This window comes from Meleagris gallopavo, chromosome 2 (assembly GCF_000146605.3).
Source record: "Meleagris gallopavo isolate NT-WF06-2002-E0010 breed Aviagen turkey brand Nicholas breeding stock chromosome 2, Turkey_5.1, whole genome shotgun sequence".
In the NCBI taxonomy this organism is placed as follows: Eukaryota; Metazoa; Chordata; class Aves; order Galliformes; family Phasianidae; genus Meleagris; species Meleagris gallopavo.
Genome location: NC_015012.2, coordinates 53417644 through 53438062, shown reverse-complemented (window position 1 = coordinate 53438062; position 20419 = coordinate 53417644). Strand labels below are relative to the sequence as shown.

General features: G+C 39.4%; 1 protein-coding gene across 1 annotated transcript in view; it reads right to left on the bottom strand.

Annotated features, from left to right (window-relative positions):
• ARID1B (AT-rich interaction domain 1B) overlaps positions 1 to 18093 on the bottom strand; it is a 33436-nt gene extending 15343 nt beyond the window's left edge. The window contains 4 exon segments of the mRNA XM_010707287.3: positions 6436 to 6640; positions 10119 to 10328; positions 16186 to 16344; positions 17082 to 18093. Coding sequence (XP_010705589.1) covers positions 6436 to 6640; positions 10119 to 10328; positions 16186 to 16344; positions 17082 to 17222 — 715 coding nt within the window. The 5' untranslated portion in view covers positions 17223 to 18093.
• Positions 18094 to 20419: the final 2326 nt, after the last annotated feature.

The window sequence follows — 20419 nt, the reverse complement described above, 5'->3', positions numbered from 1 at the left end:
GTAAGAAGAAAGCATAACATTGTAAAAATAGCAATGAACAACTTAACAAAATGCAGTTAGGATCACTGTAAAGCATGTGTAACAAGATCAGGTCAATTCTGCAAGAATTTTTATGCCGAGATCTCAGACAACAATAGAGTACTGCACTACTGGCCTCCTTAACCATGGTGAACAGAATCATAGAATATCCCAAGCTGGAAATAGCAACATTTTTGATGTGATGATAAATGGAGAGAAGCATGTAATGTTCTACTCTAAAGAGACTGAGCAGTAATAAGGACATTAAATGAATATATCATATAAGCTAATGATAAATTACATTCAGAATAGTCTTTTAAAGTAGACAGTGCAGTTTCTATTTTCATACAAATACTGAGAAAGTCCTCCTCCAACACATGATGTGGCATTTTTCTGATTTAGAAGGTGATAGATGGGCATCAGTAACAGTGCCTAAGCTTTGCATCAGATTGCCCTTGTCTACTTTGGTGAAGCAGGAATTCTTCCCGAGAACTTGTAGGATCAAGTCTTTGGATGCTATTTTCCAACAGAAAAAAATCACAAACCTAATAAACTTAGAAAGACATGGCAATGGCTTGAGATGTCTTTTTTCTTATACAAACCTTCGTGTGAGCATTTTTAAGTGCCTGACTATTGTCATCCAACAACTAATTAACAAAACTTTATAAATTACTGTTGGAGGAAAAACTAGAAGCAGCAGCACGGGCTGTTCTTCTCTATGTGAAAGAGAGAGTAGTTTATAATTGACTCAGAATCCTAGAACACACATCACCCTGACAGGCAGAGCTTGTTTTTAACTGAAGAACACCCTTTTTATGTGTTTCATTTATATCTGTAACACATGTTCCGCTATCTGGAAATCAGTTTCAGTAGCAAGAGCATATGTAAAATGCACAATTTGTAGTCCATGTTGCTCCTGCCCTCACCTTTCTAAGGTGTGTTTGGACTATATTCACGCTGTAATGAGGTTCAAAAAAAGGTCAAGAAAAGCTCTCTGATAGCATTAATACAGTTACAACAACATATGCAACAGTTAATGTTACAGTTGACTGAAGGCTTTAGCACTGTAATAAAACATATATGTAAAATAATAAAGAAAATCATTACGTTCACATAAAATGAGCCTTTTGTATATAAGACCCCTGGGTGAGACAGGATCATTTTCCTGCCTTTTTGTATTGTAAGGTCTACTGCACTTTAAACACAATGCTAGATTACTTCTAAAAAGCTTGAAAGCATTTCTGAGTTGTCACACGCCATCATCATCTTGTTATATCAGAACCATGTAAGCAAACATCTTAGTTTACCCATATACTTACAGTAAAAAATGATATTGCATCACCACACACATTTCTCTGATGATTGGCTTTTAAGCAGCAATTAAGTTCCTCCCTATTCTACCTGAGCAAAGAAATTAATTCACATCTAAAGTAAATCTAAATAAAACAAGTAAAATGCTCTTCACTATTAATGGGCTGTGTAAATATTCAGAATCTTTCTTATACATAACAATGTTATTTTTAGATGCCTTTTTTACAAGGAAAGTTTTAAGAATGAAAATATCCACCTGAGAATCTGCAAGCTACATTTCTATCTGCTTGGTGGAAGTTATAGTTGTTCCCCCCCACCCTGACACTTTTCTAAATGACTGCTAACAAACATATGAAAAATTGAAGGCAAATACTATTATAAAAAGTGCAAAGTTTCTGGTACTGTTTAGTTAATGAACTTTGCTCTAGGCTTCTGCTGGGTCAGACACACTCCTACAGAGAAGGGACTGCAAATATGTCAACCTCTGGATTAGGTCATCAGCCACCAAGAAGAGCCCTAGTGTGGATATATATATATCCATGTCATATGCTCATAGGCCACTGAGTAGTTCATCTATGTTCTAGTATTACTGTCATTGGAAAAAGTACATCCTCGAGGAAGAATAATCTAAGTGCATACTTGAAATGTTTACTACTGGTAGAGCAGATATAATTTTTTAAATAACATAACCCTTTTCCTTGTAGGATGTTATTTTCAGTTACTTAAAGCTTTGCAGTGTTTGAGCCAATCACAAGGAAGTTAGCCAGATGGATCTTCTCAAGCTCATTTTTTTTTCTTGGTCCTCTAAAAAAATTCTGCACAATACCAGGCATATGAGTGAAATCAAACTTTTTACAAGAGTTCTTAGATGTGTGGTCCTTTTTCAGAGAGTCTGAAATGCTGATTTGTGTCTGGGTAGAACAGGAGAGATCATACAAAGGGCAACACATGGCAAAACTTAGAGAACTGTCACTCAGAATGATACTCATGATGTAAAAGTCTTGGTGGTTTTTCTTGTTTTTTCTTATCTGTAGAATGGGAATCACGCTCCTTTTTCTCTTCAGTGGTTACTGAAAAGGCTGATTAATTATTTTATAAACTTCATATGCATTTGTAACGAAGACAAAGAGAAAAAAACAAAGAGTGAAGTTATAGTTCTCTGAGTCTGACTGAAGAGAGTAGCACAAATAGAGGCCATCAGTGAGAACTGAAATCCTACACACCATTCACTCAATGGCAGAATCACACAGCATTGCTTGGCTTTTTCCTTGCATGGCAGTGTGGGCTGCTTTCAGGAAAGACCCTTTATTTACCAGAACAGAAACACACAGATTAAAAAAAAAACAAACAACCAAACATTAAAAGAAGCATTTTCTTGCTTCTTTTCCCTCTAGGAAAAAAAGAAAAAAAACCCCAGCAACCTCTTGAAACGCCATTAATATGAGGCCTGACATGCTCTCTAGGATATGCCTACCTTTTGCCAGAAGCTACAAATGTATACTCTAAAGTAAACAATGAAAAGGTTACTGAGGGTTAAGCACATTCACACACTCCAGCCCAGCAGCCAGCCGCCACGCTGGGAGGATAATTTACACGGCACAAACCCAGTGCCCCACTCTGGCCGGCTGGGGGCATTGGCTGTTGCAGAGTCCCTCCCAGCGGGAGCGGGGTGCCTCTGCCTGCCCCCCTCCTCCAACCCCTCACCCATCCATCTTCCGTGGGGATTCCCTGGCTGGCCTCACCACTCGCTGCATGACATCACCTGTCTGCTAAGAATAGCGCTTCAGTCAGTCGGCCAAGACGGATGGGTTTGGTTACGGAGGCGCCCATCAAAGGGCTGCGGAGTGCCGCGTCCCCCCGCTGTCCCCTCCCCAAGTCTTGTTTCTCTGCTGCCAAGGAAACGCTCCCTTGCTCTCCTCCCAGAACATGCACATGTTCTCCAGGTCTATTGTGACTCAGTCTCTGCTGACACCGGGGCCAGCAGCCGTTTGTTACTCAGAGCATCCCTCCTCCCAGCTGTGCCTCAGAGCCCATCCTGCTCCTTTGGCACAGGGTAAATACCTCAGTCTGCATTTCTGAGAGTCACACAAATTGCACAATGCAGCCAAAAATTTACAGTGCATTTGCTGCTGGTAGTAGTGATGGGAAATCCCAACCATGGTGCTACAAGAAAATGGACTAACACACGAACCCAGACCACTGTATCACAGTCCCCTAAGTTCAACTTGCACATCACATCTTTCCCTTGAGGGGATGGGTCCTCCTGCTGGGACCTGCCTGCTCCAGTTGTCACACTATATTTCCTAGCGTGCCCACTACAATGCCCAAGAATCACCTCTGAGGCAGCCACACAGCCACCCTTTGGATGAGGGACATCCACAAGAACCGACTTGCTCTGACCCTGTGCTTCTGCTTGTACCTTCCTGAGCATCTACACTAAACAGGAACTTGATTCTCCTCTATACCAAGACAGTTGGTACAGAGCAGTTGAAATATTTATTTTCAGAAATTTTATGAAGATCAGCTGGTTTTTAAACTCCAGTGACTCTAGTGACTCAGATCTTGTAGCATCAGCTGTAGAATTGGACAAAATACAACAGCCCCCCTCTGAGAAAAGTCTCCCTGCTTTTTATTTATTTATTTATTTTTAAACCAAAATGCCCAAAGCGCTAACACTGCCACTAGCTCTCTGCACATGGATTTGGCCTCAAAGCTGCTCTGCCTATGCTGAGCTAGCTGCACAACAGAGGTGAATGGTTAAAGCAAGGACCCTCCGAGGCTACTGTTTCTTGTTGTATTGGTATCCTGTTTCCTCTGAATGCCAAAGAGTAACAGATTATCTGAAATACATCCACAACTCTCCTTTTGTGCAGCTAATGTTGGCATATACTGAAGAAAAAGGAGCAAGAAAAAAAGCTGAGTATTAGAGAGAACAGGCCTGTACTCTCCGCAGCGTCTATACCTCAGCGGGATTTCATGTACTGAAGTTGAAACACACTGGGAAAGCCTTTCTCTGCAGAGAAGTGCAGTCCATTCAGTGACACGAGTTCTTTTCTAGCCAACAAAACAAATCTTGAGATCTTTGCTTGCTTCCTCTTCTACTCGTTTCTATGTCCTGCTGTGTTTTTATTTTAGAAAAATAGTTTCAGTTCCCCTCATAGATGGCTTCCTTGAATGTTACAATAAATTTAAACTCGGACTTTGTCATTTTCATCTGTAGTGCCCTGATACAAAGGACTCAGTAAAACGGTACATCTGGTATTTCTGTTTCTTTGTTTCCTGCCTATGTATTTGAATAAGGATTCTTTAGCTCAAACTTCAGCTGATTCACAGTGATTGTCCCTGAACAAACTGCTGAGAGCAGTGCTGGAGGGGGATGGGCAAGGGAGGATACCGCAAAGCACAACATCCTTTCATTTTCAGTACTGCTGCTGCTTCTAAAACTGCTGTTTTAGGAAGAGATGAATTTCCTCCTCACCCTCCTTTGTAAGCCTGAACAGTTTCATGCCCCTTAACTGTCTTCTCAGAATGACAGGTAAACATAACACCTTTTAATTTTTGCACTGGGAAATATTCTAGACATACATGCTCATTTCAGATCAATAAACATTCGGACTACAGGTTTCACTTCTTGTGCTGAGTGTATTTCTCCATTTTCTGAACTCGCCTTACAAAGTCATCTATTAATCTTATGTATTATGCAATCAGCATTGGGGTACCTGATAAGTCTAAATGCTAGTGGGGGAGAGGAATTATTTAAGGATTCACACAAGGAAGTGTAGCTAGGAAGATTTTAACTAAACACTTTCCTAAATCCTTATGCTGAAAAATACAGAAAAAGATCTAAGCGTTATCACCGTTACCTTCTTCTGTAAAGGACAAAGCACTATCATATGAAATGGCAAAAGCTCTTTTATATGGTGATAAAGGTTTTTGAATTTTCTGGTATCCACAATAGGAAATCTCAAAGTAGTACAATACAACCTGCAAACCCCTGGAGAGGTTGCTGGGTCCCTGACTCTCAACTTCCCATTTTCTGCCAGTGAAGTGAAATAACAGAAGTTATTAAATACTTTTTGTTATTGCCTTTCACAGGGAACTGCTGTAAACATTCCAGGAATTACGTTCTCTTGGCACTAACACAAGGTGATCTTCCTAACAGCACTTGTGAAGGTAGGTATTAGCAGAATTATTCTGTAGCTCAGACAAGTCTAATAACCAGCAAATCAAAGGAAAATTTTCCTCTTCCATGGGCAGTCTAGATGTCTATGTAATAGAATAATACTTACTACACATTTTCTTAAGTGCTTAAATTTGTCACTGCTGAAGATTTTCCCTTGAATATCAGTCATGACTATCAAATCTTTTGAGTCTTAAATTAAATTAATTTAGGAAGAAAACTGTGTGGTTCCAAACACCACACTGTACACATAAAGATCAGCCAAAATTAATCATTTCCAGTTTTGATTTTTCAAAGATGAAAACGGTAATACTAACAACTTATCTGGCATACAGGATTAACAACAATAGAATAAAGACCGTGTGTGCTTCCAGACTACAATGTCTGGCGGTGGGGATACACCATGCTCTCAGCTCTCTCCATCTGCCATACATTCAACGTGAGCCACATCAGAGCAACCATCTGAGATCCACTCATTAGCCCAGCATCTGCCATCCTGCCTCCAACTGAAGCTGTACTGAACAACAGCCATGCTGAAAACGCAGCTTCAGAGTCGTGGTAATCAGTGTTCCTGCAAGAGGATCTCATCTTTAGATAAACGGACAATCCTAGCGTTGGCTGCCTCATGTCACACAGCACAAGCACATCCCTGCAGAATCTTTCATTTTGACTAAAACAACGTAACTCTTTGAATCTTAAGGCTATGTTGGCAGATACATCTTGAGCAGCGATTAGATATATAACTGGGTCACATATCTAATCTGACTCAATTCAGGAGCCCGATCAAGTTTAAAAACAATGTATTTATTCTCACAGTTTGTCTAATATTAGCAAGACATGCTTCTAAAAATATAACGGGCAACCCAGTGAATATCTTCTGCGTTAAAAAAATGGTTGTGTAAGAGGCTGCATTTTTTTTCGCTTACCAGGAGATGGCGGCTGAATCTTAGGTTGTTTCTTAGTATCTCCAGTGCTGAAGACTTCTGGAGGGGGCTCCTCCCCTCGCTCGATCTTGCACTCGAAGGCAAACAGGTACTGAATGTACTGTTTTTTCAGGGAGCTGGCTGCACTGCTCGAAGTGCCAACGTTCAATGTTGTTGCAAGCTCGCGCCACTTCTTGTTTTTATTAACCTAGCACGATAAATGGCAGAATCATTGGTTTGCAGCAAAGTGGTTTGTTTAAAAGTCAGGAGGAAAAAAAAAAAAAGTAAAAATAATAAAAAAAAGTACTTAACATCTTGGTTTACTTTTTTATTTTTCTCTTCTAACTAATGCTCATTACGCCCACATGCAGTAATGCATAGACAGCATTTACAGTTATAAAACCATTAAGGAACCTGCTGATAGCTACATAAAAAGCTTTGTTCAAAGTCTTCTGCATGGTGCATCTTTTAAATGCCTTGCACTCTTCCAGGGCCTCTGCTCTTCAGTTAGCAATTTATCTCCAAGCAAATGCACACTCACTCTCACTCTGACACCCACCCACACCCACCCCATTCTAATTAAAAAGCAGCTTCTGAAAACTAATTTAAAAAGCAATAACAGCATTATTCTGCAATTTAAGCGTTTGAGCACTGATATGAAAAATATTTTTTTCTCTAGAAGAGCCACCAGCTGTCAGATAGTTTAGCCTATAATTCCTGGTTTGAGTCCTTTCACTTCACAGCATCTTGCGGGGACAGATCAATGATCCTTTGGCTAGATGAGATGCAGAGTGGAGTGAGGCCCTTTAAATAATTATGGCAGACTTCAAACACACAGGGCTAGTCCAGCAACACCCTGTACTGCAGTGCTGACTGCACAACTCTGCTGTGAATCTTGTTTGCAATGCAAGGCTGAGAATATCCAAAGATTCTCTTCCTGAGTTCCTCAAACACAGCTGATCTGTAGAAACAGCTTAGTTCATTTGTCATCCTGGATGATGCCACCGGCTCATGCACCTATGTCAAACAGAGTATTGTTTTTGCTGTATAATATGATGCCCTAAAGTTCATTCAACCAGTTGTGCAATTGTTAGGTATGGTCCAAGGACGGGAGGGAGCCCTGACATAAATGGGCTTTGTGCATCTGGGCCTTTGTTGAGGAAGAATCCTGATTCTTGCATGCCATGATGCTTTGTACTTTTCCTGAGGCCTGAGATTCTATGATTCCAACTTAACTTCACTAGCCATAAAGGTTATCATTTGCCATACTGTTCCTATGGCCTTCTGCCAGCAAAAGAAATATTTCTTAAATTTCTCTGTGTTTAATAACATCAATACTGCTGCCAGACTTCTGAGGATAGCATTAATAGCAGGCAGATTTGCATGGCTATGCAAAGTGTTTTTATTTCTCTGTTAGATCCCACAAGAACTCAAGAGTTAAAGAAGATATTTTCCATAAATTGCCCCTGCCGAGGCTTGAAATCCAGCTACACAGCCCTTTGTGCCTACTGACGTACAGCTAAGTGGTACATAATGAACACATTGCATAACGCAAACAGAAATATTCATGCCTAAATGCCCACTATATTGGCATTTAAAAGAAGGCTGCCAACAGCTGGTCTGCTCATGTTGGGACCCCATCAAAAGCACGTATTCGGAAAGCATGTACTGCTGCTCTCTGTCACTCTCTGGGCAGAATCAGGAGATGTGCAGTGTAGCAGCTGGAGTAACAACTTTTTAGGAGATGTCACTCAGATGCATTTAAATAACTCTCATCAAGCAAAGCACTTTGCCTCACAGTAGGCCCAAACAGATAAACATGGTGATCATTCATGTGGGCATACCAGCAAAACCAAGAGCCCTTACTTTCAGTGTCAATTCTTATCAGTTCTGTAGCACACAATTTTGTAACTCAAGATCCTTCAAAAATCAGTGTAAGTGAACAGCATCTACTCTTTGGCAATGCATAACGCCTGTCACTGCAAATTAACACTGAGTGCCCCAAAATAAAGTAAATTTCCATGTAATAAGCAAACACTAACAACTCTCTAGAACACCCCATTTGCCCCCCCTGCTTTATTTTTCATTCTAAGAGTCATGCTGTGGGCACAATCATGCTGTATGAGGCAGAGCAGCTGCATGATACGATTTACCTGTAATAAAGTTTCTCAGCTAAAAGTAATCAAATCTTTATGATGCTGGGGGGCATGAGCTGATCACTAAAAATGTCAGGATACCATCTCTTGCCCATATATAGCATTTAACAACAGGCAAGGTGAAGTGTATTAGGTTTCTCTGCCTTCCTCTAATAACAGGAATAGCTAACATTTCTGGACTTGGGTCAGTGATTTAATTCAGCAGTCAAGTCCTGTGTTGTGAAGCGTACTATTAATAACAGCAGTAATAATGGTATTAATTAATGTTGGAAGTTTCATTCTTGAGCTAACCAGATAGATCATTAAAATGTGCTCATTTTCTAAGGAGCTAATTTGACTTGCTATATTTTTGAGATAATATTTTCTAATTATTGTAATATGATATATATTTAAATATTACATACTGCATAAACATCTATCTGTACCCCTATCTTTAAGCCCTAGTCTTGTGAAGCACTGAATATGCACAAATGCTCTTGAATTCACAGAAAATAAGGATCTCAGCACTTCACAGTAGCTTCTAGCACCTGGCCAGACTGACCCTGTAGATGAAATGGGTGCTTTGTAAGCATTAGGAAAGGAGAACTAATGTCAAATACAAAATCTAACTTTGCAAATACTGACAATTTACTAACTTTTGATATTGCTAGACAAAGGAACACGTAGTTTTGCTCTGTGGAGATCAGTCATACAGAACCCTATGTATGTTATTTCCATCTATTCTTTTGGTAAAGTTCCAGCTGACTGGTGAGTACACAAAAGAAAGCTTCTTCCATCTGTGGCATAACAAATATGCTCAGGAAGAATAAGGTCACAGATATTGTACATTCTCTATTCTAATATAGCAATGTTAATACTTACATTTCTAGCATTACATGTACTTACATTTCTAGCACATTTTTATTCTCAGCTCTTCCTGCTTTCATTTCCCTTCTTCACAACTAAGAAATTCATCTTTTCTTTGTAATGATCATGTTTGCATTGCAAACCAAAATATCCTGTAAGTGTTTTCCAAAGACAGGAAAAGCACAGTTCTTGTCTAAGACACAAGTGCACTGTATAGAGACAATCGGAAATGAAAGATTTGGGATGAAGGTGACTATGTTTTCAAGAATCAATCTACCACTTCTCTGGAGAAATGAACTGATTTGTCCCAGAGGCAGTGCATCTATCTGGGAAGGATGGATTTCCAAATCTCTTTTCTTTCAGCTATTTCCTTTCAGTTCTATCATCTGCTTCTTACATGTGAATTTGATGCAATGGCCTTTTCCTCTCCCCTTCTCTTAGCAGCGTGAACATGCAACAACAACGAACTGTCTACAGCAATGATCAATCTTCTTTCAAACCGTAGGCTTTTAGAGCAATCACGTAGCCCAAGATGAACTCCAGACAAACATACAAGCATAAATATGATCAAACTCTACTTAATTCTGTTTTCAGGGCTGTAAATGCGATTGTGTAACCAGCAGGAAACATTCTAGAAAATGGTGTGCTGACTTCTCCAAAGATTTGCTGTGAGGCACCTCTCACCTGCGCTAAACCTCCAATCTCTTTGACGCAGACATACAGCCTGAACAGGTCCAAGGGCTTCTTGCCCACAGCTGGCAGACTGGCCACAGGTGTGCCCCTCTCCTCCATGAACGTGAGATACCGGTCTACCCACATCTTGCGCTCTGGTTCATTGCCAAGTTCATAGACTTTTGTGATCTTCTCTCCAGTTGTGGTAGAGGAACTTGATTTCTGAATGGCAAAAAGAAACAAGAGTTGGGGGAAGGGTGGGAAGGGGAGGGAAAAGAAAGTAAGAAACTCACAACATTGAAAAAGAGAAGATGTCAAACAAACTAAAGCTATCACACAACAGTCAGGAATGAAGGCTACTAGTTCAGGCACAAACAGTACATTCTGTCCATATACTGAAAATTCAGCTTTTCAATTAAAAGGGCCCAAACTCCCCATTCTCATGTTTCTTTCACCATCTGAACTTTGGATCCCAGAAGGCAAGTTTCTGATGTTGCCTCATTTCATTTTAATAACAGATATCTCTCACATAGTGCATCTCATCCACTTATCTCAAAGTGCTTTGCAAGCAGTAATTTTGGCAAAATTGGAAACAAGTTTGTCCCACACAGCTTATACTAAAAACAAACTAATGAACACTCTCCCTTTCCACCTTAAAAAGGGCTAGAAGACCTACAAGTGTTTCAACAAAACAGGAATTGCACGAAGGTAGCCTAATGCATGGATTACAAAAATCTAGTACCCTGGGGAGCGGTACCCAATTTAGAGAGTCATAAATGGTATTGCTTTACTGACTGTTCACACTACTGTTGGCCAAGAGAAAGACAATTAAGAGTGCCTACAGAACAAGGAGATTGGTGGCAATACTCTTCGAGAAATGTGAATCAGCTGCCTGAGCCAATAATGCTCAGGAGTAGGTAATACTCTCCTCTCTTAAAAAGACAACAGAAGATGGTCATTTCACACGTCCTGCCTTGGGAAGAGAATGTGCTTTATGACCTGGGGAAGAACAGGATTCACAGCAATCAGAGCTGAAGCACCATCAAGAAAAGTGAAAGAAGTGGAAAGAGCAGAAGTGCAGGCCTGAACCCTTTCTCTTGCTGCTATTCTGACCTGACAGCTAACAAAAGCTCATGCTATCTCGACATCCTTTTTTTGCTAGGGACAGAGGAAGCAGTGAGGCTGCTACACAAGTTGGAACACGTAACTTCTCACCATATCCTCTTCTTGCAACTGTGAGCTGGGCTCTGTGCCATGTGTGGATGGACCACACACCGTCTAAGGCCTCTGACTGGACAGCAGAGGAGCCGTTACCACTGATGGCAGACCCTCCACTTGCACAGGGTGAAGTGATTTGCCCTGCACTGGAAGATGGAGTAGCTTAGAACTAAACACAAGAGAGAAAGACTGATATAAAGCTTTGGGAAAGGAGCCAAGTACATGAAGGGAAACATACTCTTTATACAGTAAAATCCTAAACTTGCTTGTTGACTGCAGTAGATGCGTCAAAATCATCTAGTCAATCACTCTTTTCCTCCTTTGCCTTTCCTTACTTTGAACAGGAGACAGTACTGCTCTAAAGAAAAGAACACCTTAATTCTAGTTGAACACTTCTAAACAAGACTCTTGAAGTGCCCCATGGGTGCTACAGCACCAGTCACTTGTGCATGCCCCCACACTGTGATGGTGAGTGCTGGCACTTGACACCATGAAAGATGCAGCATAGTAGCATCCAACTGCCAATGATTTTAAAAGCATTGCCACCATTCATCTTGCACATTAGCCTGGAAAATATGACAGGCTCTGTATCTCCCTCCAGCTGAAACTTGGCAATGCTGGAGGAAAGCCAGGAGAAAAGAAACACGAAGCCAAGAGAGTGTGATCCAACAGTTCCATGAGCCATTGCTGTTCTTTCCAGTGAATGGATATTCATTTTAATTAAATAAATAGCCTCCCATAAAGTTTTCTGCTTTACATCCTGCAACTCCCTTGCAGTAATCCTTCCTACAGACAGATAATATTACTTTCTTCACTTAGAAACAAGATACTGCCTTGAATTTACTTGAGTCAGATTCACTTGTGTTAAAAATCTTAGTAAAGTCAGGGCTGAATTTGTTTTACTAATATTAAGTGGCTGGCAAGAAAGCATTCTGATATGTCCTGCAGATTTTGATTATGCAATGGAAGGACAAACTGATTCTACAATGGCAACCACTTCACTCAAAACATCACTTGCTATGTATTTAGGTGTTCAAGAGAATTAATTTTTTTCAATAAATATACTTTGTCAAAGATTTTTTTGGTGGTGGTGCAGTGAGGGCTGTAGGCAAGTCATATTGCTACTAATATGACTTTGTAATGTAAGCAGATAGATAATTTCATAGACTCAAACACCAGAGTAAATTGATGCTACTCCTCTACCAACTGCAGTAATAACAAAGCTACATTACTATTCATCAGCATTACCATTAATTTTAATTCGCACCTAGGAAGCCAAGGAACTCCAGTAAAAATGAGGGTAGGAAATTTCACCTTTTACTCAGTAAATATTGTATGCCCTTGAATTTTAACATTTTGGCAACAAAGAAGTTTCTTTTTCAAATTTATGGTAGTTCACCATTAAGAATGTTCAGATTTACCAGTTTTATGCTTCGGTTTTTATATGGTAAGATTCTCTTTTTCAAATCAGACTCAGCAGAACGGAAGCCAGTAAAGAATTTTTCATTCTGTGTTCTTCTACTGTACGTCTCAAATAATGCTGCTTTTCAGCAATGCGGCAGCAGGCTCTAAAATGACAGTATAATCTGAAAACTTTTCACAGCTTACAGAAGGTAAGAAGTGTTTCTTACTGTGTTAGCTTTCAGGTTGTCAGGCTTTGTAAAATGGGCACAATTTTCTTCTAAAATGAAATGTTAACTTTAGAAGAATGCATTGGTGGGAAAAATGCTATTCCTCAAGAGTAAAGATCTTTTTCTCTTCTCTATTTTTATAAATGTAAACATGTAAAAATGACAGATGTGTGCAAACTAGTCTACACACAAACTTCAGATCCACAAGGGTGCATTCAGCTGGAAGCCTTAATCTGCCTATAGGTCAATGTTAACTCCCAGAAAATACAGGTTTATTACAGGATGACATCATTAACAGATCCTTAGCTCAAGTGAGTGCATGCAAGGCAATGCTGAAAGAAAACAGATGATGAGCTTTTCTTTGATTTGTTGATAATTCTGGTAAAAATACTGGTGCAATCCTGTTGCACACACCTTCATTAACTTAGCTGTATCCTACTCTGCCCTCAATTCCCAGTCATTCTACAGATGTTACTATCCATCTTTAACTGGATGATTAAAAAAACACAAAACAACAACAAAAAAAACAACAAAGAATACAGATGCCAAAGCCAATTCCCCATTAAATTTGCCTAACCCCATACTTTATTTTCGATATACCTATCCCCTATTGAAGTTGTGCAGCTTCATACAGACTGGCATGGTGAAGCTACCTAATCCTTCAGAGCAACAAAAACTTCTAAATGTGAAATTTTCACATGAAGGCAGTGGTAGTTATTTCTGCACATCTCCCTAGCTACCTGTATTTATAGAACTATCTACTGTTCACTTTCCCCACTTCAGTAAAGGATTTGCCAACACTACACTTACTACACAGTGCTCTTTCACTACAGAACAATGTGCATACACAGGCAGCAAAACTGGCTGCAGGCCAATCTCAGACAGAGGCTGTTACAGGACACAATCCTCTGCCAAGATATATCCTGAAGGACTCTGCAAACCCCCTCAAAGCTAGCACCACAGAGACACAGTGCTACTCAGGTGTCTCTACTGTCATGTTCACGTCTGACTACAAACAACGAACAGCATTTTATGGGATTTTCATAACCTACTGTTTTACTCGTGTTGCAGTGACCACGCACAGTGCATACTCATTTTCACATTCTCTTTTCAAGAATTTTAAAGACACTTAGCCATTGTAAGGGACACAGGCTACGTATAAAATTCATACAGCAAAAGCAAACTTTTATCTTAACACTTAAGAGCTCTCATAACATAATGGTGAACAATTCCTTCTCTACATTTTCTCGTGCCTCAATTCCATATAAAACTACTCAAAGAGAGGACTCATTTTGTAGGATCACAGGTACACCGTGAGACCATTCACCCTTGCTTTTACCCTCTGCTGAAATGGAGAAGTTGTAGCACAAGAAGCTGCTTTGGGATTTAATGAACAAATCTGGTCTGTTTCCAAGTGTAACAAAACGACTGCAATCAATCTTCCAGTCTATGTCAGGCTGCTGTTAAGGTCGATGAAGTTATCCAATACACTGGCTTTCATAGGTAAAAGAGATCGGCTAATTTACAGCACTTATTTTCCATCATTCTAAAGTACTGTTTTTATCCCAACCTGTGCACCAAGAAGCTAAGTGAAGCTAAAGATGTAGCAGCATTTGAACAGCAGCATTCAGAAGAGAAGCTTTTTACACTGAAAGCACAAACTTTGTCCATTTGTTTTTTCCAACATTATACTTGCTATATTTACTTGGAAAATACTCCATGGTGGCTCTAGGATTTATTATGTAGTTCATACAATGAGCTCAGGAACACGCTGTAGAAGAATTTGATGGGTTAGATAACCTATGCAGTAGCCTTGCTTTCCTCCCAGACAAGCAACAGTCAAAACATTACTACAAACAAAACTAACCCCATTTTTTTTGTGTCCCGCCCCCTTATAAAGGCTGCTAAGAACAAAATGAGATTTTGTGGGAACAAGTAACACCAGCTGCCTTCTGAGACTCAAAGTTGCTGCCAAATAAACATCAAAACATCCAGGTGGTGCGCTTCATGCCATGCTGCTTCTCTGCTCAGGGCATTTGTTAATGTCTGGCTTTCTGAAGGGAAGACCTTTTTTCCTCCAATTGGCCTTCCTCTATTTTCCAAGTCACACTCTTCAACATAAAACTTTGTGAAAATTAAATTGTTACCAAGGAATTGTTGGTATTTTAAGTGCATGTTAGCATAGGAAGAAAAATTTGATATTCCTCACAAAAATCTGCGATGTTTTTCTCAAGTGAGAAAATATAATCATTATTTTTAGTAGAAAGGATAGGAACTACATACATTTTTCTGATTAAAAAAAAGAAAAAAAGCAAAAATGGCTAAGTGGACACTTGCTCCTCGGAAGCCACATATTCTGCATTCTCTTTTTTTCTGTATGTATATACACGTACACAGATTTTTCTGTGTGCATATATAAGTATATGCCATTTATATTTTAGCTCCATGCATCTCTCTCAGGTTTTTCCTGGACGAGAATGACTAAACATGATTCACCTAAAAATAGTTTTCTAAAAACTTACACATATCATTTTTTTTTCCTACCCACAATCTGGGTTATTTCAAAACAACTGAATGAAGCAAATCAGAAACAATTTTGTTTTAGATTGTGCCCTGAGAACGCAATAATCATATTTCCAAATACACAATTCAAAATTAAAAATGCTTCAAAAATACACATGGCAGCTTTTTTGTGCCGCTAAGACTACAATTCAAGTGTTGCTGGATCTCTAGTTTTTGTTGTGTGGGATTTTTTTTATTTTATTTTTTTATTTTTCCTAAATAACACTAGCAAAGACAAGTGCAGCAACCAGAATGAAATCAGTTGTGTGAAGGAGTTTGGGCCCAGGAACAGAAATGGAATTGTCCTTAACAACACAGTCGGCATGCTTGGAAGCTGATGCATTACAGGATGTTTTCTTCACAACAACTGCTGTATTACCAGACAGCACATTTGCATGATGCACACAATTTTACTCTTTCTTATTTTAAAATACTGTTGGGACAAATTTTGCCCTTGGAAAAGCATGCTCAGGCCCCACTGAAGCCAGGCAGTGGAACTTACAGCCATGTGTCCAAGAGCAGAATTTGTACCCAGTGTTACAAAGAAAGATAACTGTTTAGTGGATAAATAATGAAGAAAAGGAATTTATAAAACAAACAAGCAAGCATTAAAATAGAATTAATTACAAAAAAAATAAACAAAAACCAAAAAAATCAGAGCCACTTACAGGGCTTGATGGAGTCTTTGGCCAGCCTGGGCTGCTAATGCTATCACTTTCATCTCCATGAAATGAGGAGATGCTAGCAGAGCTTGGGGACATTGGGGAAGGGACTGGCAGGTTGCCTGGGGTTGGGGGCTGAGAAATACCCTGAGAGCTGTAGCTATCCTGTGGTAGAGGAATATAAAAAAAAAATAATATGACAAAGGCAGGGAAAACTTTATTAAAAACAAAAAAATACATCCAGTTTAACAGAGTGACCAATTTTTTATATATAAAATATATATAAACAGAGAGACACATACAGAAAACACACACATATATAAATATATTTATATATATATATAAAGTATTAAAACAACATTGTTAATTAGTATAATTTGGAAAGTTTGCTGGATGCTTGGCTAAAGTCACTAAGCCACCATGCTTATTTCAAGCTCACATGGAATGCTAAGCATGGGTTTCCCCTTATGAAAGAAAGAAAAACAACAAGCTGTTCACCTTATTTTATCAAATAAGGCAAGAAAGCAAAATATTAAAGTATGTTGCTGCTGCTGAGCCGGCCAAAACAGGAAGCCATAACTGAAGGCAGAGAAAAATGGCTGCAAGTATTGAAATCAGGCAAGACCCTTCTTCCCCACCCACCTGGCACAGCCGAATCCCCACGCAACTTTTGGCTTGGGTAGCTTTGCCCCCGCAAGTTAAAATGCCGTAAGAACTAGTAACTTTCAGATCCACACAATGAAGGAAAAAAGGAAAAAAAAAAAAAAGAAACAAAGAAATTGCACGTGAATGGAAACGCATGCAGGAAAGAACAGAAGTGGGTAGGCCAAAACCAGAAGATGGACGACAACACAGCAGACTCCTGCGGGCTGAACCAACACCACGTGCGGAGTGGTAAATACCTTTGACTTGCTCTCAGGTTGAGGGGCTCCTTCTTCTTTGCCATCTGCTTTGAGAGGAAGGGGTAGTTTGGACTCACCAGGTGTCATCATATCTGCAAGACCCATAGGTGCTAATCGAAAACAGGAGAAACAGTTAAGCATGACTGTGTTCGGTTTGCTAGGAAAAAATGCTTCCTGCTGGTGACCTGCTGGTGAAGCAGAGGTTATCCCACCTCTGTCCTCTCATTTTGGCATCCGGAAACCTGCACACCTCTTCAGTTGAAGCGAGGAAACAAAAGAAATGAACAAGGGAAGAATGCAAGTGCCACACAACAACAATAAAAAACACTTTATGCAGAAAATCATTTTTCACACCACTGGTGGTCTACAGCTGTCCATGGATCAGACCACTGCGTTTTATCAGGGCAAGAATCTACTCTACTAACTACTCCACTTTTCCTTCGGTAGTAGACTAACATAGATGAAAACAATGCAGACTTTGCTTGCAATTTTGAATCTGCGGAAAAGGCTGAAATTCTTCTGCATTATAACTGGTGTCCAGGAGGTAATCATTGTCCCTGTCTTCAGGGCACACTGCTCAGCCTTGTGAGCCTGAATTACAGCATTACGAGCTGCAAACTCTGCTCTGCTGGAGAAGTGGCAGTCAACTTTTCCTCTTGTGCCAAAATGAGGTAGGACTGTAATGAACACACAAATGTCTTGCTCTGTTAGAGAAATGCAGTTAACTTCTCAGAGCTGAGGGGTTTAAGGTTTTTTTTTTTAATTTTTTCTTCATTTCAAGTTCTAAGTATAGTTATCGCTGCTGGCTTCCTGGGTTTCTAGAAAGATACAAGAAACATTCAGATAAATACACAGAAAATACTGGGCAGTGCAGGTGCTAGGAGGTGACACTGAATCAATGCAAATGACCAAAGAACAAGAGCAAAACACCAGGCACTTCTTTTCTGCAAGAAAAACATGTGCTCAGCATTTGCGAAAGACTGGATTATCTTCCCTCCATCTCCCTCTTTTTTTACTCCCCTCATGCCCTCCTCTCAAAGAAGGATTTGAGAGAAATAAAAACATAGGCTAGAATAACCTATAGGGCAATGAAAAAGGAAAAAATACATATTCCAAACTCACAAATTCTGAGAATCAGCAAAGAAACATTTCTTTAAAAAAAAAAAAAAAGGAAAAAAACAGAATGTGATCATTACCAGACTAGTGTGCCTCTGCAAAATGACAATGCTGGCTCACACAAGGCAGCAGGCATGCTGCATAGCAAGCCAAAGAGAGGAGGGGGAAAAGAAGCTTAAAAATGCTTCACAGATTGCCCACTACAAAATGATTATTGCACATATTCATGTATTACTATGTTTTAGAAAATAATTAGTTTTAATTACAGCAGTGAGAGCATGAGCAGGACTCTGGTGAATACGCTGGCAAGCTTTGCAGTGCTAATTTGCTAATATCTTTAGCATCACTGCAGGTTGAGACTATGGGTCTGCCAAAAAAACCTACCCAGCCATGTGCCATGTGAGTTTACAACTGTATGCTCAATATTCAGCTTTGAACGGCCAGTGTTTTTCATGGGCACATTTTCTTGTTTTTTTTTTCACAGTACATTTGTAGCCCAATCAAACCCTTCAAGTCTTCACTACACATAAATCATAATTGATATTTTAAAAAAATTTACTTGCAATACTTAAGATTTCAAGAATCGGAACAAAGAGCTTTTTTCAAGTGATGCAGCTGCAGAGAAAATCTATTGGGATCAGCTAAAAATGCTGTTATTTTTATGTATGTGTGTGAAACCTCAACAAAACAGCCAAGCAATATTATACTGGGAAGCCAGCAACCACTAAGTGTGTGATTTGTACGCATTTTGCCCTTACGGTGCTTGAAGAACTGGGGTATTATGAAGTGAAGGATGTCAGCTTAACACATTTTAGTTTTGAGATCTAGAGTTAAAAAAAAAAAGTTACTTTTCTTTTAGGTATGTTTTTTTAAATACAAAATGGTCAAATATATGCCACAATCTAGTTTCAAACTGGGATGCAAAACTGTTACACAAAATCCTTTTTAACACGTTTCATGCTGTGAAAGCACTAAAGAAGACATCTCAGTTTTAGTTAAAAGCAAACCAAAAATGACCCTTCCCCTCTAAAGCAATTTTAGAAAGGTCAAACAAAGTAACATTAAAAATCATGTTTCTTCTCTGGAATTCAGCATGGCCAGATCCTCTGCTGGTCTCTCCCTGTTATGATGCTGGCACATTACTTTTCTGTTACTAAGAACAAAATATTTCTGCCTATTCCTGGCAGCCCTATTTCCACCAGAGCTCCTTTACAAAATCTCTTTTTCAATGAGGTTTCAACAAAGATCTCATGTAAAGGGCAAGAACTCTAGGCTGCAACAAAACACATCCTGACTGTATTAATTATATTCGGGAATATAAAAACACCAGCTCATTTTGTGTACTGCAGATTGCTTGTTTTGTGGCATATCCATATATAATTTGGTCTCCAACTATCAGGAGTTGGAGAAAATTACAAACAAAAGACAAATGAAGCTTTCCAAATTCTTTTTCACTTTGTGTTCTAAACTATTTGCTTCACATACATAATTTGCTTCTATTCTAAAGAGGAGAACTGCAGGGGTTTGACTACCAAACGGTAAGGCCTCCCTATAGCTTTTATCTAACACATTTCCACAGCTACTCTCCATCCACTGCTGAAATGCTGTTTCATAACTTCTTGCAAATGTACTCTCCAGTGATTTGCAAACAGACAATCCTTCACTTTTCAGCAGAGCAGTACAGCCAGAACATTGTTTTGACCCTTTCTGAGCAGCGAAATACTGTTATTGTCACGAAACTGCTAAATTAAGACATGCTCTCTTTCTACATAGGCACTGATAATTCTGCGTGTGAAGTGCAGACCGAAAGAGAAAACATTTTAGAAAAGAGGGTAACAGGAAAACCTTGACTCAGAAAGTGCTGTAGTGCACTGTGAATAGGTTTCAAGTACTAGCCTCTGGCTTATTATAAGAATTTAAGAGCTAGAATGGTTTCAAAAAGCAAGTATGGGTCAAGGTCCTGAATTAACTATTCCACACTGAATTTAATGTACTCAAAGGCATATATTGACATGAGTGAAACTGCAGCAAAGTATTCTTTTTTGCTAAAGGCTGTGCTATCAGTCTCAGAAGATGATGAAATACTGTAAGAGCAGCAATACACAAACATTGTTTTTCTCTTTATTGCTAGTGCAATAACAAATCACACTCTACAAAACAGAATATTACATCCTTTGTAAGACACTTCTCCCTCCCTCCTGCCCCTAGCACTCTCCCTCCAA